This window comes from Plodia interpunctella, chromosome 7 (genome assembly GCF_027563975.2).
Source record: "Plodia interpunctella isolate USDA-ARS_2022_Savannah chromosome 7, ilPloInte3.2, whole genome shotgun sequence".
Classification (NCBI taxonomy): Eukaryota; Metazoa; Arthropoda; class Insecta; order Lepidoptera; family Pyralidae; genus Plodia; species Plodia interpunctella.
In genome coordinates, this window is record NC_071300.1 from 847,395 (window position 1) to 870,465 (window position 23,071).

At 32.4% G+C, this 23,071-nt stretch overlaps 1 protein-coding gene across 1 annotated transcript; it reads left to right on the forward strand.

Moving 5' to 3' along the window:
- The first annotated feature begins 200 nt into the window (after window positions 1–200).
- On the forward strand, window positions 201–23,070 carry LOC128671515 (pickpocket protein 28-like). The gene is made up of 14 exons (XM_053748025.1): window positions 201–418; window positions 16,166–16,333; window positions 16,769–16,898; window positions 17,741–17,877; window positions 17,962–18,100; window positions 18,628–18,776; window positions 18,901–19,021; window positions 19,415–19,507; window positions 19,688–19,827; window positions 19,929–20,059; window positions 20,190–20,249; window positions 20,596–20,764; window positions 21,532–21,705; window positions 22,091–23,070. Exons 1-14 carry the CDS (start codon window positions 393–395, stop codon window positions 22,152–22,154), a joined length of 1,701 nt encoding a protein of 566 aa, XP_053604000.1. The 5' UTR covers window positions 201–392; the 3' UTR covers window positions 22,155–23,070.
- Window position 23,071: the final 1 nt, after the last annotated feature.

The following is a 23,071-nucleotide window of genomic DNA, read 5'->3' on the forward strand; positions in this document are numbered from 1 at the left end:
GTGCCATATGACAAATGTATTAATGAGAGACCTGTGTTACCATAAATTTCAATAAAATATCTGAATGTCAGTATGTCTAGGAGATAAGTGGATTTTCATTATTTTATTGTTTCTATTTTGGACCCGACCTTGTCGAGAGAACCCGACGCCAGCCGACAAATCCCGAACTATTTCAGAATCGAACTAAAGAGCATATTTTAGTCATTTATTTTGTAGTCCGAGCCTACATCTGACTGCACTATCATTGGTCTTTCATTTATTTACTAATATAAATAAAATACTTGATCAATTGTCATCTTTGGGTTGAAAGAAATCATTTCCCATAACAACCGCAGTGGGTGAGCTATATGGAGATATAAACGTTGTAAATGAATGAAAAGTTTGAATAAAACATGCGAGACACAGGTGTTGACGCAAGGTAAGTCTATTTTTAGTTTTCCATATTATTATACAATCATGTTTACTTTCAAAAATATTCTGTTTGCGATCGATCTTGATACGAGCGATTTATCTTCTCAAACTGTTTATTTACCAAATACTCTGTAACTGCAATTAAAAAAAAATTAACCACTAATATTACCAATATTCTTTGCTCCTAACTGTCAATTCTTAAGCTTTTGGCAAATAGGAATACTTTTATTTTATATATCAAAGATTATTTTAGCTTACATTATGTCGGCCCTTTTTGCTTCCATAACACTCGATTCAATGCGATTTTATCAAAGACTTGGTGGTTATTATTTATTATTTTTTCAAAATGTGCTCAATTATACTAATTTACATAATTACATTAGAATATATAATGAAACATGTGGATATTATAGCAAAAAGTAATCCTTAAAAAAATATATATGTATATCACCGATTTTGGTATCAAAATTATAACGTGTGGTACCCGTTAAATGATTATTTTTTATCGCCTACAGCAGGTACCAAAAAAGTCGAGAGCCTTTTTTCCCCGTGGGTTAATCGATAAAAATTGGCGACAGAGCGCCGCCGGACCCACGTGTCGAAATATCGATAAAATTAACTTACGGCTCTAGATAAATGTCGGCAATGAAAAGGCAAAGGTCTTTTACGGTCTTTTGAAAGACGCCGTCTTAATCTGCATTATATCTTTTTAAAACTGAAAAGCGATAAATTGCTGTTAAATATTTGTGATTTTTTTTATCGATAACTAAATTTGGAACACATGTCGGTAGGGTGGCTACTGTTCCGTGCAGTGATCAGTTATATACAGTTATACAATATTATATATGTCAGCATGTTTGATTTTTTAAAATGGGTTAAATGTATAAAACGTAATTTACTAAAATAAAATTAAAGTGAGATCACTCATGAGAGTATTTTGAATTGAAAAAATAGAATTTCATTTATGATATGCCATGATAAAATCAAATATCCCTTTATAACTTATTTTGAACAAATTTTTTGAGATTCATATTTTTTCATACATTTTTATTTAGACTTGGTATTTTCAAAGTATTGTCACACTACTTTTATAATTTTAAGCTAAAACGAATGCGCCCGCGTTACCTCGCGAGTGGTGGGTAATTAAGTCGTTCTCCTTATTCGATGTCCTAGTTGTGTAACGTAACGCTGCAAGATGCTATACGACGCTGGGCGTCGGGACAATAACATAACGGCCGGATTAGAAAAAAATCGAGTATCGCTTACTTGAACTACACGGCCAACCCGGCCTTTGGAACAATTTAACGAGACTTGTGTTACATTATGCATATAAATCAGCATGTGTCTAACTCGAGAAACCTTAAGCCATGTAACCAACATATAGGATTGACTCCAAGTTTCTTCCCAAGTATATTTGCAGCGGATTATTTGAGAAGAAACTGGGAAAATACTGGACGTAAAACCATCTTCGAGCCCACAAAGAATATGTATATATTTTATATTGACGGATCGCGTTGCATTGTCGTGTTTCTCGATAAACTAGGACGCAGCTCAGGAACGGAGCCAAATGTAAATTGCGCTAATATATTACGTTTACGTTACGTTTCAACGACTCGCATTTGTCTGAACTCAAGTCGAGTGCTTTTTGCGGTTGCTTGAGCACAAGATACAAAAAGTTGTTAGTACTAATGTGTTGATGAATCACGTTTTAACTTTATTAGCTTGCGTTCAAAGGTCTGATACTAATTTATGTTATATTTCATTTATAAATAAATAAATAAATATATTAGGACAAATCACACAGATTGAGCTAGCCCCAAAGTAAGTTCGCGACTTGTGTTATGGGATACTAACTCAACGATACTATATTTTATAACAAATAAATATATAGATAAACATCCAAGACCCGGGCCAATTAGAATAAGATCATTTTCCATCATGACCCGACCGGGGATCGAACCCGGGACCTCTCGGTTCGGAGGCAAGCACTTTACCACTGCGCCACCGAGGTCGTCGGTGAGATTTATTTCTTCACAGTTTTATAACGACGCAAAAATAATAATATATTTTTTAAGACAAAGGCAAAAATTATTTATTTTCAAAAACATGAGTTTACAGTTTTTTACAATGTGGTGTTAAAAGAAAAACTTAATCCTACATGTTTCACCGTCCACGGGTGTGCAAATTTAAATGGAGAACACGCTATCATCCCACAAAACAAAATCGAATAAATAAAAGTAGCTAAATTAACTAATTTTTTATCTAAATCTATCATTTAAAAAATCGTTCAAATTATAATGACATTTATCAATCAGCAAGGACCTGAGGTGCTTTTTAAATAAATTTAAATTCTGATCTTTAATTTGTTGTGGAATTTTGTTATAAATTTTAGGTGCCATACATACAATACTTTTACTGAGTGATGCCGTTTTAGAAGGGTGTAAACATAGTCTATATTATCCCGATGATTTCTTAACATCACCTCACAAAGGCGTGGGAATAAATGAGCATCACATTTAACAAATTTGAGGAAATATTACTTTTAACAAATTTGAGGAAATATTACATTTACCAAATTTGAGGAAATATTAGAACTTTTCTCAACGGGCCGATCGGCTGAGACTTCTTTTATTTTAAATACTTTATTTCAATCAAGCGTTGATTTAAAATGAAAATTGTGTATAAATTTTGTTTTATTAACAAATTTGAATAATATATAATTTTTACAATATAATCAAATTATTTCATTTAACTAAAATCAATAGGGTAGTATTAAAAATTATGTGTTGAATGCACTCACTGCGAAAAATAGTGTGTGGGCACTTAGATTATTTAGATAGGGTATTGTTTCGTCAAACAAATAGGAGGCAGCTAAGAAAACATTCGTAAACAGTCCAAGTAAAAATAAACCTTAATGTACAATGCTAAATGGTTCAATTTACAACGTGCACAGAAATAATGATATTTAAAAATTGACAGTTACTTCAGTTGGAAAAATGAACACTGGCAGGTTAAAAATTCGGTTGAATTTCGTTTAATTTCTTCAAAATAATGACGTTCAAAAATTGAGTGTTTGAATTTCGAATGCGGTGGAGCGTTTCACATCATAGGTAAAAAGCAAACAGTAGCGGCCACCCGCGTTTTTAAAAATGTCGATATCGAGTGTTAGCTGTGTAAATACGATTAACTCGGGGGCGATCATCGATCATACAAAAATGTACTTATCGATAAGTGTTTATGTTAGTGTTTCTAGTGTTGCGATGTCACAATACTATCGAATTAAAATTTAAGATTATGAATTTCTTCAGTTGTTTTTCTTTTCCGAAATATTTACTTAAGCAATTCCTACTTTTCTATATTTTTGAGGATTTTATATTTATATTATAGGTTACCTTGAAAGTAAAGAATGACTGATTAATCTTATCGGATCACCTTGTAGTGTATATGGACTGATCAATGCCCGATTCCAGATGCCCGAACCCAATTTCAGTTCATAGTTGATCTTTTTTTTTTTTTGCTGACTATACTGAATTTCTTATAATGATAAAACCACTAAGTATTGCTACAGAATCAGCCGAAAGCTAGCATTAATAAATTGGCCTTTTTACAAATAAAATATTAAACACTGTAAGTGACTATTATGTATTAGCTTCTTCAAGGCAAAAGCTTGCGTGTAGTACCCTAGACCTCATCTTTGCTTCCTATCAGGTTGGATAAACACACTAAAATTATTAATAAAAGCTATGTTTTATAATGCTATGCTATGTTTTATAAATTTATCATTTCATAATCACACCCATCACTAAACATCTCTTGAACTATACCGTACAAATTATTCTCTAGTTATTTGCTCAGCAGTCTGTCACAACAGGGCTACCGTGACGCCAGTCACTCGCTCCACCACTCGCCACGTGTAAACACAGCCTAAGTGTTTAACCAATGTTGATGTAATAATCAGTTTGGACATTGTGTTTTGTACAAAGTACATGTTTTATATTTTTGAATATAGAATTCGATTTTCAAATATATTTTCAAATATAACTTTTACTTGCATTCTAATTTGTTTTGTGCGTTATTATGTCTATTTGTATCGACCCTTGCTAATGTTATAGAGAGAATACGCGTATATTATCTTTTTCTTTATCATAGACCGACAAGCTCATAGTTCATAGTTCTTTATTACTTTCATTTGGTATACAGTTGATCTTGTGAAATACAAAGGAGTGCGCAAATGAGCCCTTATTGTCATTTGATACTACTATTGATTAACCATACAAATAACCAAACAAAACCAACCTGCAAAATATTATTGAGTTAAATGAAGTCAATTAAATTAAATTATTATATAAATTAAATTATCAATTAAATTAACATCATGATAAATAAGTAAGTATATAATATGATCAGTTTAGTGACATCGTCCATTCAGTAATTCTATATGAGTAATATTATTCTGTTTACATGCAAATCATTATTTATGATATTTGAAATATATTAAATTAATTAAAAATGTCATATATTTTGTCCCTCTGTAAATTCCTCTTTGGTATAAAAACATTTTTGTATCAAAAACTTTGACTCTTTACAAAATTCCCTATATTTCTGTATTTTTCTTATATTTATCGGCAATTTGTTGTACATTTTAATAGCTATGTGGTAGGCACCTGAGCCGACAATATGCAAGTATGTAACTGGCTGCACTAATATATTACGCTCCCGTATGCTTCTTGTGCAAGCAAATTGAGACTCATCTATTTGAGCATATAGATTAGGATTTTTCCTGACAAATTTGCAGATTTGGAAAATATTTAGAGATGTTACTGTAGTGTAGTTTTCAGACATAGGCTATATTACAGACATACGCGAAGAAAGCGCAATCGCCGTCGCTTGTTTCATTAAAAAAAGCATATTATATAATCCAAATCGATAGGATATTTATTTTATTGAGATTACTACAAAATCCCTACACAGTTACTGCAATAATGATATTTGAGTTTGAGTGTTTTGAGTTTGATAAACATTTAAAAAAATATATTTTTAGGAAATAATGTAAACGGTATATTTTTTATGGCACAGGACGGCAAACGATCAGGCCTATCACCTGATGGTAAGTGATTACCGCTGCCCAGAAACGACTGCAACACCATATATTTCATGTGGTCATCATTTATTCCCGTTTTCCCTCTTACATTCGAAGACATCAAAACCCAATGAAATACTACCTGAGTGGATCAGACATACAAAACAAAATTTGCAGAAGAACACACCATATGAATTACGATACGATCTATAAAAGCGAAAAATAAAAAAGCATAAAGCTTTTTTTATTACTGGCCATCAATAATCCTGCGTGTGCATTCAATAACATCAAGCCAGGCGAATAAAGCTATAATTACACAGACATAAATAAGATTTACGGAGAAAAAGTCCCCAATAAAATTGGTTCGCTCCCGTTTTCTCAATAAACAAACGGACGGATAAAGCTGAATACTTACATATATCTCTGGCAGTAATAAAATAAATCCGGATCCATTGACGTCTAACACTGTTTACTAGACTAGCTGACGTATTCTATTGAGGAATTAGATACGTTCTGCTTGGATTTATCGTACTGTAATTCGTAGTCGTAATTTACTGCCAAATAATTTATTTTATAGAAACGTTATCAACAAAAAAATATGATAACTTGATAAATTTGTGCTATGATTAGCGTAAGTAATACATTTTATCAACGCAAATGTATGTATGTATGGATGACACGACACGACATTTGTTGACGTCTTTGGAGAAAAGGCCGCGGTGAAGTTTGTTGCGCAGCTTCTTCTTCACCGGCGCTTTGGAAGTCGTTTATCGTCAATAGACTTAGTTTAAGTTTTTTTTATTGACGTCAATAAGTGATGTTTATCATTAAGATTTTTTAAAAATAAATAAACAAATAAAACACGTTATGATACTGAGTCAATTTTGCGTAATCTAGTAAAATATCTTCGAACTCATGTCCCCCCGTCCATAACAAGATTCGTCTGAATTATTTTCTAATCCTAACCAATAGTGAGCACGTGTGGGCATTTGCCGTGATATAGTGGCGAAAACACCCGAACATCCCAAGGAAAACATCGGTTTCCGACGCTAATGCCTTAACGCGACCACTGTAATAATTGTCTGATAAATTCCTTGGGAGCTTCTGGTAACGACGTCATAAAGATAGACATTTTACTACATTTTTTACAGATGGATCTAATTAATCGATTCTCAAACCGCTTGGTGGTTTGAGAATCGATTAATTTACTCTTATGTTTTGTTTTATGATTTTTTTTACTACTGACTAAGATCTAAGATTTTACTGACTGACATTTTTTTGACAGTATCGACATAATAGTATAATTTTTGTTTGTTTTTTTTTTTTGTTTTGTTTTTGTGGGATGACAGCTCTCCATTTACATAATAGTCGGTAAGAAATGTAGAATTCAATTTACCACAATATAAATAATAATAAAAATTGCAAACAAATTATAATCTTTTTCTTTGCCCTTAGCACTTAAACCATTTCATACAATACATCAACTTAGAATAAATATCATTTATACATACGCATTTTATTGATTGAATCATTCGATCATCACAACGAACGAACCTTTTAAGATTACCAAAGCATTACTCTCAAATAACACAGTTGGTTAACAAGAATTGATTTGCAAAAAAACCGTCAATTTTCCGTAATAACGTTGGGATAATCACAAAGTGTCTGGTAGTGATTCACGGGAAATTGTCGGAAGATTACACGTTAGAGTCGCCCCGGGCGTGACTGTCTGTCCGTCTGTATGATTATCTACTTACCGGTTTTTTTTTGTTTGTAATAATGATTGATGTAGCCATTGTCTAGCCGTATCCAGGACATGGTATTACCCAAAGAATTATAAATTATATGATTCGCTTACGGTCGTAGAAGACTTGGCAATCTGTTTTTCATATTCATTGTGACCTAGGACAGACAGATCTCCACAAGTATAATCATTGTCCCAATGGTATTTAAATAAGTGTAACCATACTATAGTTATAAGTACTATTGGAGACAAATTAAGATGATTTAGATATTTTTTTTTTATTTTGTTATTATTGGAAGAAATTGGCAAAGGCTGTTTCTATACAAAGTATAAAATGATTATGTTTTCTTACTCAACAAAAAATAATATATTTTTGATTTTCCGAAATTAATCTAAAATACATCTTTCAAAATAAATAATATGTTCTGACATTTTTTTTGATAACATTGAATCAATAAATCTGTAAGAGATCCCTACATAGGATAAGTCCGCCGTACATATATCTTTCTTGTATTGATTTTAATTTTATGCTTATTTTAGTACAAAAAAGTTATTATTACAAACGACGAAACTTTTAAGGTTATTAAGGACTAGCGCCCCGGCTTCGGTCCGGTAAAGCCATAATATTAAAGTAGCTTATATTACACTTGAAGTTTTCGTCTATTTCTTTGTAAAATTTCATCAAATTCGACCTAGTTGTTTTTAATAATTATAACTAGCATATGGATTGAAATCTATTAATATATATGATTATTATTATTAAGTTTAAGGATAAATTATTATTATTATTAAGTTTACTCATTACAAACAAAAAAGATACATTTTCTCTATAAAGATACAATTTCTCTATGAAGATACATTTTCTCTATAAAGATAAATTTTCTCTATGAAGATATATTTTCTCTATAAAGATACATTTTATCTATAAATATACATTTTCTCTATAAAGATACATTTTATCTATATTATTAAAAAAATATTATTTTCTCTTTATAATTTTGGTATAGGTATTAGTATGGATAGTATAGAAGCATGGATGGATATATATGGATTAGCTGCGAATATTACTTTGTATGGCGTGAGTCAAATAACGTACCTATGCACATAAGCCCTATGACAACAATCAATTAAGTTATAGTATAGTACGGTTTTATTAATCCCCGTCAAATAATTCCGATTGAATAATTTATTATCTGTCACGACAAAACATCCACGTCGAGCGGCCATCTTGAATCTATCACCGTTTGATCTGCGCCGGCGCACCGTTTGGTTTACGTCTCCCCTCGTGTTTGAAACGAGGATATTAATAGTCTGTTATGTTTTTTTTTTTAATAAATACTTTTTAGTGTAATTTATAGTTTTTATATTGCTGAAATTAGATCTGCTTGTATAAAAAAATCTTGTATAAAAAATATTTGCATAAAAAATCGTTTTAACTTTGGTTAGAGATTTTTCAACATAATTTTCATAAAAGTGTTTAAGCATATTTTAAGTTAAAATATTATTTTAGCCTATCTTTTGTCACTTATCATACTTTATTATATTTAATATTGACAGAACGAGACAAAACATATTTTAGCATAAATAATTCTTAACTTTTTAACAGACCTAACAAATCCACTTTATCCTATTATCACCAAAAATGTATCTTATTATGAAGAGAGCCGTTATTTTGAAATCAATTACCCAATCACGCCGATAAAGAGTTAGAGCGATGATAAAAAGCCTATTTTTAATGATAGCCACTACTATGATGAAACGTACTTATTGCATCTATCCGGTAGCCAATGGGGATCACTGTACAGACAGCATATCCATTTAGTACTACTAATAATTAATAGACTTAACTTCTTACTTCTCTTGAGGAAGCGGTGGTGGAGTAATGGTTAAGACGCCCGCCTGTGGATCGACAGGTCTCAGGTTCGTATCCAACTCGTCAAAACCAGGAGTCAACATTTTTTTACAATGTGGTGTTAAAAGAAAAACTTAATCCTACATGTTTCACCGTCCACGGGTGTGCAAATTTAAATGAAGAGCACGCTGTCATCCCACAAACAAAAATCGAATAAATAAAAGTAACTAAAATTAAATTGTCCTTCCGATAAGTCTATTTCCTGTCACACTCGCGTCCGTTCCTAATTCCTTCATATACATTTTAGTATAATCAATAATAGGTTAATTTATTTGTTAATCTTGTTATGCTAACTGTACCATTATATCAATAGATCATTAGTCCCGTGACAAATGATATACTTTTGACAGCGGCCGCGATAAAACGAGAGATAACATTGACTGGGTACTTATTACTCTGATACTATAGTTTAAAACCTCCCGTACATTGAATACATTTCGAGCACAGCCCCATTGCTCAGTCGTGTTCCGTTGTTTGGACATGCTAACAACCTCAGAACAATTACTGAGTGGGACAACCTCAACGCACTTCAGTGTCAAAATGGAAAACTTCGGAGCGTCACGACGCAACACAGCAATAAATAGGGTCTGGCTCCTACAAATATGTATGTAGTGTAAATACGTTCTCCTTGCTACAATTTTATTGAAATATTTTTTTTCTATTGAGGATAATTTTATATCACCAAGAACATGCTGTAAAAAACACAAGTCTCGCAGCTCTGTTTTTCTACCAGTTTGAAAGTTGTGAGATCCAAGTCGATTATTTTATTTAGCCCCTACTAACTGACGTAATAACTTAAGACAAAAGGTCCCTTAACCTTTTGTCTTAAGTTATTACGTCAGTTATTATCATATAAATATTTAAAATCTTTTACGTTTATATATTACGTAAATCAAGTAAATGGAAAAATAGAAAGAAGGTAAACAAAATTACAATCAAACATTACAAGGTTACATTTATAAACGTGAATTTGGTAAACTAATTGATAATACAAATCTTCTTTTAGAGCATGTTATTTCTACAATCTGACACAAGCGACATGGCTTTTTCAACTAACTAACGACATCTAGTAGCAAGTAGCCGTATGATAGTTACCAACACTGTTCAAATGAGTTTCTTACGGCATTTCTTCTCAGCAGTGGTCGTTCCGAAATGCCAGTAGTTTGTAGCTTGTAAGAAATAACTATTTAATATAAAAATTGACGAGAAAAAGTGCCTGTGAAGGTATAATTTCTGAATAAATGATTTGAATTTTGAATTTGAATTTAAAACTGTCAATCAGCGAGCAGGATTCCAGTCAACGTGTTCATTGGAGACAATGAAGGATGTCACTGGTATACATACTCATGTGGTATGAGTAAGATTCGAACCTGGGACTTATCGATAACAGGCGGATGATCTTAACTAATTGACCACCACCGATACAATATAACATGATACCCTGTGAACTTGAAGAAAAAAATCGGTATATTAAAGCCACTAAAACGAATACTAGGAATTAAAATTTTAAATCCAACATGGAGGAACACAGCTTAAACAAAATGTAACAAGTCGAATGGTCACTTTAAGAGCTTATATAAAAGTGAATTGCATGATGCAAGGACTCTCACATACATCGTCCAAGCAGCATTCAACGTATAAGCTATAAATTATTGAAACAATGCTCTTTTAGTCCACAACAGTAGCCGAAGAAGCTATCTCAAATGTCTGTCAATCAATCAGTTGATTTAATCTAGCTATCGATGGAATGTCAACCTTATTGTGTGACGTATAGGTATGTATTGCCTGGTAGCCGATGAATGATTGTGTTCCAGTGGCAAGATTTATTTAAAGCTTTAGCCGTAGCTCGCCTTTTCAATGGCCTGCGTAATTCCACTAATAAAGGCGAAGTATGTGAGTGTGTTTGTTACTTTTTCACGCTCAAAATGCTCGCCCAATTTTTATGATTTTGGTATTGAAGTAGCGTATGTACCTTGGATTAACTTTATTTTATGATTAGGGTACTTTTATCCTATATTTTATTAGGCCAAAAAGTCTGATAGTCAATTAACAAAGTAGATGGCGCTTCTGTGCATAAAATTAAAAACGTTTAAACGATAAATCGCGGGTTAAACCGGGTTGCAGCTAGTAAAATATATTGCTTAAAATTAGTAGTATTTATTTTTTAATTTAACGTTTAGCGTGTTATACACATCAATATTTTCGTCAATTAAAAATAGTATTCCCGGAAAAATAACTGTTCCCGTGGGGAATAAACGCGGGCGAAGTCGAGGGCAACAGCTAGTTCTACATAAATGAAATAGTCTTCGCCAGTTCCCTGTTTCGTTCGGAGCCATGACGCCGCGAAGATTCTTTCAATAATGTTATGAGTATAGCTTCAAAAGTTGTTGGATGATTTCCTTATCGATTGATCGAGACAATCGATTTGATTGACGGATAAAAGAAGACGATGCGTCGTCTCGATTTGGAGCTGTAATTGGACGGCTGCAGCTAGTTGTATTTTTAACCGACTTTAAAGACGAACGAAGTATGCTCTCATATTATATTTAGTTACTTTACCTTTATTTTAGCTTTCCTTCAATTTAAATGCCAATTTTTATTGGATTCTTGATAATATATATATTGCGTTACTACTTATATACTTTAAACTTGTTTTTTCCCCGCGGCTCATCTCGCGTGAGTTTCCCACGGGATGCAAGTTTGTGGCCTTCTCCGTACTTTAAACTACATGACGTATGCTAAATTTGATGGTAATTAGTTGAGCAGATATAGCGTGAAGAGGTAACACACAAAGAAACTTACTTCCGAATTCATAATATTAGTTTATGAATTAAAATTATTGCAACACAAAATATATTGAAAAAAAAAAAACATTTTCTACAAATTACATCATTTTGTTCAAGGTTCGATTATCTCTAGATCTATCATTCGACGACCTCGGTGGCGCAGTGGTAAAGTGCTTGCCTCTGAACCGAGAGGTCCCGTGTTCGATCCCCGGTCAGGTCATGATGGAAAATGATATTTTTCTGATTGGCCCGGGTCTTGGATGTTTATCTATATAATATGTATTTGTTATAAAATATAGTATCGTTGAGTTAGTATACCATAACACAAGTCTCGAATTTACTTTGCTAGCTCAATCTGTGTGATTTGTCCTAATATATTTATTTATTTTATCATTCAGATTATGAATCTTATTTTATACGCTCATCTTAACATATTCCTAGTTTCTTCCGCAGCCTTCTTCCACAAACTTCAGAGTCCAGCGTCCGTTGTTCTAACTTTACTTCCATACTTTGCACTACCTCAAAGCCCTTAAGAATCATACAATTAATAATGTATTTCACAATATTTATCAGTCCATTGTAAAACATTGCCACAGTCTAAAAACAAACATTACTTAGCAATCAGCAATTCAGCTGTCACTCACTGTTGTTCGCAACTTCCTGCGCACATTAATGTTTTTGATTGATTAATTGCTTCGATTAGGGTTGTGCCACAAGAATTTGTAAAATAACTGGCTACTTTTTTATTTACGTAGCCGATGTCACTGTTCAGCTCTCTACCTTCACACCAAGTCAACTCCGTTTTGACATAAAAAAGACAAAGAATTCTTTCAATATTAGTATGTTTTATAACTTCATATGCACTTTTAAACGTAACATGTTATCATATATTTCTATATAAGGACGAGAACTAATCGCTGCAGCAGTTTCGTTTTCTCCTTTTCTTGTCAGCCTTGCTCAATCAAATGGTGTAGGTCCACTTCAGTTCCACCATTTTTATTATTCTGGGCAGTTAAGATTCCTTTGCTGTCAGTTATCTGTTTGATTTTGTCTTCCTATCTAATTTGTGATCATCCTGCCTTCCTAATTTAGTTCTGCACCATGGTCTCCACTCTAGCAGTAATCATATTTACATTACATATTATGGAAGCATCTTTATTTACGCAGCCAAAGGCACGGGCGAGAACTAAATAAATTTGATAATGTAAATTAAGAGCTATGATGCATGTAGGCCACAGCTGTTAATTATGACAGCATATAAATGATAGCGTGTCTGTAGGTCAAGATATCTGTAGATAGATATATGATTTATATGTCCATTCATATGCAACTGTTAATTAAGATATTAAAGCGATAAATGATAAATTTTGCAACATAGTATTACGTTTCACCATGTGTGTTTCACGCATTCTAACAAAGGTGAAATTAAAAACGCATAATTGACTTAAATCTGATATAGTTTTAGTGTAGGCTTAGAATAGGACCATTTCATATTCTCCCTTTGATGTCTAACGAGATGAATTAAGGTATCGAGTATAGATATCGAGTGTGATATTGTTAATATTGGTGTCAGATTTTATTCAAGTCGCCTAAAGGCATCCGATATGACTTTTATGACGACTTACCGCCATATAATAACAGCCTGTCCACTCACGATGTTTTCAGGTGGTGGTCTATGAAAACTAGTATATATACGTCAGATTGGTATACAACGTCATGTGGCACGAGTAGGATACGAACCTGAGACCTTTCGATCCATAGGCGGCCGTCTTAGCCATTACCAATACCACCGCTTTATATGTAAGCAGCTGATAAGTAATAAAATATTTCCCAAAAAGGGGTTGACGTCAGGCTTTTTTCGAAATTGTATAGTTTATTTTATATGTTGACCCGGAAGTTCGTGCTGTCACAGCTCCGAAGAATGAAACCGAAAACACGCGACGATAAACGACATCAGCTCCCAGGCTTTTTGCCATCCAAAATGTATAGGAACCACATTTTTATCCCACAGTGCTCAGATAGACACGGTTAGAACTTCAACAAAAAGTCATATGTTATCTTGTAACCAGAGAGCGTAAATCAAATTATTCACATTAAATTTCTGACTTAGTCTTGATGGGGATAAAGTGTTGTTTTCAGTAAAATGTGGGTGTTATAAAGGTGATGTTTTATTGTACGGTTGCTGCTGAACAAAACACAAAAGGGGATGATTTAAAAAGAATGGATGTGAAAAATATTATAGTCGATATTTAAAAAAGCATATCATTTTTTTAACGAAGTCAACCGTCCTACATTCTGTAGTCGCAGTTTAATATATACAAAAATAAACCGCTCTAATTTTATTTTTCTAAATCTGTTAACATTTGGGCCTTTAATATGATATAATAAATCAGATAATTGTGATCCAAAATAAGTTAGTATTGTAAAAGACCTTAATAACTATGTTATTTTGAAATTTTACCTATAAACAAAATATGACAACGATAAAAATCTTATCTTGGTCCCTAAGCGTTTTGTCAGTTCATTCTGAGTTCGCTACTTTTTTCCATTTCACAAGGTCTTCGACATTCTTAGTCACCAGACATAGGATCGCATCGCGTACCTTCCTTGACAACATCATGCCTGCACTTTTTGGGTCACTTTTTCTGCCATCAATAGAATACTATAACATTGCCTAATATTTGTCCTCTATGTACGATATCCCTTCTTATTCCTTGTTTATAAATGTGAAGATGAATTAATCCGGGTAGACGGCCATTCTTTGCGGGAGTTGAAGTGGCGTGAAAGTATGAGTTGTTATTTATGTTTCGTGTCAGATATGAAATTCTGGTCCTTTGTTTTGTGAAAATGTTATCTTTGACAAATTAGATGTTCACGTTTTATGAGATTTTCTTTCATCTGACAAAGGTACAGGCTAAGATAATAGCAGTAGTTCACCTTTATCTTTTAAAAATGGTTTGATATCGACAATCTTCTGGGTGAGTATTTATCATCTGAAAATTGTATACTTATACTAGCCGCCCGTCCCGTCTTCGCTCGGGTAGAAACATAATAAACGATACCCTGAAATGTTTCTCATTTTGTGAAAACTGTATGAAATGTATGTATTGAAATTTAGTTTTTGAGTTTAACAGACACCGCGGAGGATTTTGTTTTATAATATGTATCTAATCTGCTGGATAATGAAGAATAAGGATTTAAATTATGTTATTTTCTGAATGATTTGAAATCATAATGACATACTGCATCAATTTAAAGACACAATATTTGTATTATTCGTAACGAATAAAATCAATAGCTTCTTTCTGAACGGAGTTAGATTAAATTTGGCACAAAAATGTAATTTAAATCACGACTTATCGCAAATAAAACGTGGACAAAGTTACAGACAGTTATAATGATATAAGTAGGTTAATTAATAGAGACAAATTTTATTGACATTACTGAAATATAATTATATCGAAATGAGACCACAAAAAATAAATCCTGCAAGCTATTGAATGAAAATACAATTATACAGTAAGTTATTAATTAATTAACGACTTCATCAGGCGGACAGGGACATAAAATTGAATTAACTGCTGGAAGCTATTAGTCTGATTATACACTGAAACTATTAGTGTCAGTTTCCGCCTTACCCTGTAACATCATCAACGTGCCCGTTTGTAAAATGAAGTAAGTATTCATTTCATAAAATATGTTTTTTCATATCATCTTTGCTCGATTTTGATTCGGTGATAAGAAACTAAACTGAGTAACAAGATTATAAAGAATAAATTATCCAAAATGTGAAGATACGGACAATATCTAACAAAAAAAAAATGGTATAATCGAATCAAATGGCTTTGATAATTCATGAACTTTAAAAAATATTTCGTCCTAATAATGGTCCAATGGTGAGAGTTGTTGAAACAGTTGTGGTCCAGTAATTAGGGCGTCTAAGCCTGTGATAGATAGGTCCCAAGTTCGAATCCTACTCGTGCCAGATGTATTTGTATATAGTGTTGACCCATGTGTTGTATTCATCGAGCACCACTTGCTTCTGGAGAAGGAAAATGTTGTGAAAAAACTTCTGTTGTAGTGCCGTGGTCGTGGTCTGCTGCCGTGCAGTGTTTGCTAAAGTCATATCACATGCTTTTAGGTGACCGGAATTAAATTTGACATAAGTTTCAGTAAGAATACAGAAAAGAAACAGATAGGTAAAATGTTTTAATATATATGTCTCTTTCTAGTTTACAAATACCAGATAATAGGAATGAGAACCAATCTTCTTCAATTAGAAAGCGAAGCAGAGCAAGACGTAAAGCATTGATGAGACATCTGTATTCAGAATACACTAAGAACACTTCACTTCATTGTTTGAAATATACAACTGAAAAAAGTTTTCATCCCATTGAAAGGTTAGTACGTTCACCTCTATTTTATTATAAGTTTTGATTTATTATTGCTATCAAGCACAATGTTTTTATGTAGTCTATAGATTGATAGAAATAGTAGACCCCCTGTGTTTGTATGTTTTCAAAATCAAATACCAGTTTATGCTTTTCGATATGACCAATGTCAACTTGCATTGTGTGGACTAAATACATAATGAAAACTAGCAATTATCACATTTTTTTATCATTTCCCATCATTTGGGTTAGACGCGATATGTGTCTATTTCCTATACTACTGTGTACTTTTAGCTCCTTCATATCCTTAATCAATCTGTATCGTTTTTGATTTGTCTCTTTATCTGTAATCATTAACGTTATAATTTCAGTCATTAAATTTTATTTTTCACATATTATGTTCATCATTAGAAGGTAGGGTATTTTTAATATGATTTGTTGTAGGATATTTTGGACCGTAACATTCTCATTGAGTCTTGGAATGTGTTTATGGTTGATCCACAACGTGTGGTACAAATGGCAGACCAGTCCGGTCATAGTCAGTTTCAGCGAGAAAATTGTACACGTCGAGATGGTGAGTTTTTGTAGTTCTAACAAGTTTTAAAGATATTTTTCAATGTTGTCAGAGAGATCTTATTTTAATCAATGTGTGACCAAAAATCATGTAAGTGCAGTAAACAATTGAGGTGTTCCCACGTCTGGAGACGTCCCTGTGTGCATCATCAGTTCATGCTTATCATAATAATGTATAATCATCTTAATTAAACATTTCAGCTCAATCGGTTGAAGATATTTTCTTCAAAATTGAGTTGCAAAATTTGACATAGGCACATAGGGACATATGTACATACTTGTAGTTCTTCATAGTCGTATTCCTCATGGCTGAGGGTCGTGGTCATTACATGGAATGAAACACACGTAACAACTTTCTTGGCATTATTAATGCAGTGGTTATGCCATTGCCTTCTCCATTTCACACACAAGTTAATAATCAACAAGTGTGCAGGTTTCCTCACGATGTTTTTCCTTCACCGGATGCAAGTGGTGGTCGATGAAAACTACTATACATGAGTCAAATTGATACTTGTAGTTACAAGCTTGTAAATATGTATTGATATTTTGACAAGGATTTGCAATGGCTGTTGCCTTTTTAGACTTTAAACTTTATTTTGGTGAGTGCCGTCTTAAGTTTTTCTGATCAGATGTGGTTTTAATTAATTTTTTAGGCTTAATTACACTAGTAATGATTATAAATGTTAATACAGTTTTAATATTAGTTATTATGTCTGTTATCTTACTAGCGATAAAGCTACCTATTCTACATTTACTGTATCATTGTCCATCAATTTTCTTACAAATGTCAATTAAACTCTATTAATTTGAAGGTCAGTGCATCAGAATCCTTTTTGTTCTCAGGTTCCATTCCCATCTTTAACAATTTGCCCTCAAATCAAAACAAAAGCGACTGTTTACAATTACACGAAACAATTCAAGAAACATTTTCTTGATTTCGATATTGATTTATCTGATTTGAATAACACTGAATCCAACAGGTAAGAGCTCAAACATCAATGCAGTGATTTCAGTTGCAGCTACTTAATTTTTAATATTTTCTAACTGCATGACATATTTTTCAGTAATGACACGGCGCCATCAAAAACTGACGAAGATTTGAAGACGTTTTTAGATGTTAGCCTAATCTGTCCGCTGCCTTTTGATTTGGAGCTTCCTGGTCCAAATATTACTAATGTGTCTTCAATACATACAATCCTAAACGTAATGAATCATTTCTGTTCTCATTATCTTTTACATTTTTTACCTTATATATTATCTCTCTCTCTCATCTGAGCGTAGGAGCCCAGAGATTACTTTATCATGATATAATATGATAGTACTATTTTCTTAGTATTTCCAATTTTTCATGCCTTTTGTGATAAGTTCATATCATCCTTAATTATATCTACTCACACTGCTGGTGCCTGCAGATCCGCCTGCGGTAGCCTATACTTGATCTCGAATTATCAAATATATCCAAATTCTATCAAAATTGATATATTTATTAGCCATAAAAGCGTAACTCAAATTTATCAATAATATAATTTTGTTTTACATTTTACTTCATTTCAGCACTAATTGAATTCAAATTCAAATCATTTATTCAGAAATAAGACCTTCACGGGCATTTTTTCTCGTCAATTTTTATATTTATACTTATTTCTCACAAGCTACAAACTACTGGCTTTTGACGTAAATAAAACATAAATTTCATTTAACCTTCACAGAAATTGTTTTGTAATTTTTAGGTTTCACCCGATCTAGATTATTTCAAAGAGTGTTATTGGTTTGGAGTCAAAAAGGAGTGCACCGATATGTTTACAAGAGTCCTGACAGACGAAGGCGTCTGTTTCAATTTCAATGGATTAGCTGCTGAAGAAATTTTTCGTATGGAAAAGTAAGTATTACATTTTCATATTGTTATTGTTTTAGTCAGGTACTTTGACGTACCCGATTTTACTACACAAATGTGGCAAATAAAATTTTCGGAAACTATAAAATATTGATTGAATTTCTTGCAGTGTACAGAGAGATTACAATTACAGTGAAATTGAGAAAAAAATGTCTGGATGGGATTTTATTACTGGATATGATAACAGTGACGATGTAGACTATATGAAACAGTATCCATATAGAGGCCAGGTAATGGGAAAATTTAAAGATTTTTGTAATTGTATAAAGGAGGTAGGTACTCATTTATGTGCGTCTGCTTGCAGACTAAATACATGAATGTATTTCGCCAATTTTAACAAAACAAAAAATTAATAAACTTTTAATTTTTGACGACCTCGGTGGCGCAGTGGTAAAGTGCTTGCTTCTGAACCGAGAGGTCCCGGGTTCGAACCCCGGTTGGGTCATGATGGAAAATGATCTTTTTCTGATTGACCCGGGTCTTGGATGTTCATCTATATATGTATTTGTTATAAAATATAGTATCGTTGAGTTAGTATCCCATAACACAAGTCTCGAACTTACTTTGGGGCTAGTTCAATCTGTGTAATTTGTCCTAATATATTAATATATATTTAATTTCAGTACAGTCGCACCCGGCCATATTTGGAAGTTGTTTTAATGACTCCTAAAGAAGATTACGATGAGTGTTGCAATGTTATTAATAAAGGGTATAAAGTAAGTAAAAAAAGCTATTACATTTTTGGTCTGACCGTATTTGTCCATTTTCATTGAGATCTATATTCACAAAATGAAAATCATAGCATTGATTTAGATATAGAAAAATCGCAAGCACTTTTCACAAATCAAATTTTAAATTATATAGTAATCACTCAAAAAGCTACAAATTTCTTTTAGGTTTACGCTCAACATCCCGCCAGTCACCCGCAATCATCAGTATATTCCTATGCCTTATTGCCAGGCCAATTATCAGCGATGGCTTTGAAAGTAAATATGATGAATACTTCGGAAAAACTTCTGAATTATGATTCAGACATGTAAGGGATTTGTTATACATTACCAGTAACTTGTCATATCTATTATAATGAATCAGTTACCTACAACTGTATTACAAAATTATATATATATTTTTTTACAGACGACAATGTTTCTTTTCTTCAGAGAAATATTTACGATATTTCAAATTATATACTTCAAGCAATTGTTTGTTAGAATGTATGTCGAATTATACATACGAAATGTGTCATTGCGTATCTTTCCATATGCCGCGTAAGTTTATATTTTGGTGTTTGTGATGCATATTCATTTCGACAACTGTATTATTAGTGTCGATGATTGCCATACCAATTAATCAACATTTATAGACACTATCTAATGTAATATTTTTATTTACTTTTAGACACAGATAGCAGATCCATTTGTACGGCACAGAAAACAGATTGTATCAGACAAGCTGAAGGTATGAGTATCTTCATTTGTCATCAACATTCGTGCAATGATCATTGTATCTATTCATAAAAAAATGTAAAATTCGTAACACGAGTGTTAGCATATGAAAATAATGTAACTGAAAGGAAATAGTTGTCTTTATAAATACTCCTTACTCCCTTAGATTACAATGACATTCATTTACATAAAGACAGGTTAGGAACTCAATATATAGATATAACGATCATTATTACAGTGAAGGAGATTAATAAAATGTTAATACGTTTGATAAATAAAGACGCGCTAGTCTAGAAGCTGAAACTACATATAATTTATCTACGGTATAGTTAAAAGAATAACGGATTATTGTCTTCCAGACTCCAATAGAAAACTAATGGAATACATAGAAGAATGCGACTGTCTTCCCAATTGCAACAGTATAACTTACGAGGCAGAAATTCTAAAGACTGAATTTAATCTCGAAAAAAGGGAGATTAATCTTTTTAAAATGACTGGAATTGATGATGTGGCTGATTTTTTCAGCAGGTAATTAAATAATGTAGAAAGCACATATATATCATTGTAGGATCTTGTCTGAGTATATATTATAAATAATTATACTCGGTATTTGACAAAGATTGTTTATTTAGGGCTGGTAAATCACGAGCAATACATTTAAAATACCAACAACTAAGAATCGTCGATGACAGCATTTGTTTTTTAAAGAATAGAAACATCGCGCAGGCGCGAGCTCGTCGTCACAGCGCATGCGCGTAGACAATCATAAACAGCAATAAAGGAAGGTTCAAGAAAAAGTCAACTTAGGCCATTCTATAATAATATCCAAGACATCTCTATTGAGAATTTTAGTTAAACATAAAAATCATATGTCTGAACATATAAGAAAAAGTAGGTACTTTTTATAATTTTTTTCATATAAATTTCAAAAACAGGGGCCGAATATTATAATGATTATGAGATCTTACAAAAAAATGCTAGTTTTCATAATACAAAAGTGTTTATCTTTCTTGATTCTACCTGCAATGGCAAGATTTGCATCAAATATTATATATATTAAATATTCTTTATTTAGAATCCGAAATAAAATTTTAATGCATTTGTTCAGAAATGTGTACTTCACAGGCACTTTTTGATGTCAAATTGTATTGTAGTATTCCTCAGAAAGCTGCAAACTACTGATTTATAGACAAAGGAAACAATTAACTCTTTCAGTGTCGAAATATCTGTCTATCTTTTTATTTTGGCAGTTTAACTCAGAATCTTTACGGTTATTATTAAACTGTTATTTTTAGTTATGAGTATTCAAAGTTACAAGTGTACTACCGGGACAGTGGGTTCGTCACAATCACGAGGTCGGAGCTGTTTGGGATCACGGACTTCCTCGCCAACATCGGAGGTCTGCTCGGCCTGTTTCTGGGCTTCTCTTTTCTCAGTCTCGTCGAGATTGTTTACTTCTTCAGCATCAGGTTGGTTATCTTTTAATTTTTTTTTTACTTTTTCATTAATTGAGAATTAAACAACTTGGGTAATGTAGTAACAATCATTGCATTCAATAAAACAACAGAATGTGACTAAATCAATGATTCGCGTAAGTAAATTTTAAAAGCTTTAGATTCAGATATTACAAATTCTAATCTTAAATTCCTTACTAACATTAAAAATGTGAAAGTAAGTTTGTTTGTTACCTCTTCACGCTTTATCTACTCAATGAATATTCTGGAAATTTTGCATACATGCAGTTTGAAGTACGAAGATGACCGGGTTATTAAAAAAAAAAGGTTTTCGCCCACGGGAGCAGGGCGAAAACTATTATTAAATAAATTAGAGTAAGGAAATGCATTTTTTTTTCAGATTAGGATTTACTTATCAAAAAGACATCAAAAATGAAAAGAACCCTGGATCGCAAGCTACTTGATGTATAAGATGCTATACTAATAAAGAAATACTATTGAGAAAAAAATGTGATCAAATACGATATTTTAAGTGTTATTGTTTATGTTAAGCATTATTTATTTAGATTATTAACTACTAGATGTTGCCCGGGGCTTCGCTCTCGTGGGAATTTTGAGATGAAATATAGCAATCTTGGATAATGTACCCTTCTAATGGTAAAAGAATATTTGAAATCGGTTCGGTAGTTTCGGAGATTACCCGCCTCACACATACGAACTCACAAGCTCACAAATGCTTACCTCTTTATGATAATAATATAGATGTTAATTTTATTTCTGTATTTTAAATTTGTATTACAATAATTTGGATAATTGCTTATTTGTTTGTAATATCTGTATTGTATAAAAACACATGTTTTATTTTATACTAGCTTTTGCCCGCGGCTTCGCCCGCGTGAATTTCATAGCAAAATCTCAGTAATTTTTTTATCATGTATTTACCGGGATGAAATGTATCTAATTTTCCTACAGGACCCTCCTCATTTTCCTGGATTAAATGTCTATAATAATTTTTGATTAATAATTAGTTTTTCAATTATCCTACGGGAACTTGACAATTTACCGGGATGAAATGTATCTAAGATGTTAACCCGGTTTATAAGGTACCTAGATACCAAATTTCAAGCAAATCGATCCAGTAGATTTCGAGTGATGCGCTTCAGACAGACAGACAAAATTTTCCAAAACTATATTTTCGTCATCTATATGAGTAACTAAGTATATTCCATGAAGAATTTTTAAAAAAATATCCAATGTACATATTTGGCCTTTCTTCAATTTTATTATATGTATTGATGTTGTATACTTTAGCTTAGAAAAATAATAAGTTATATGTGTAAATTAAAATAATATTGTTAAAATACATAATTTATTTCCGGAC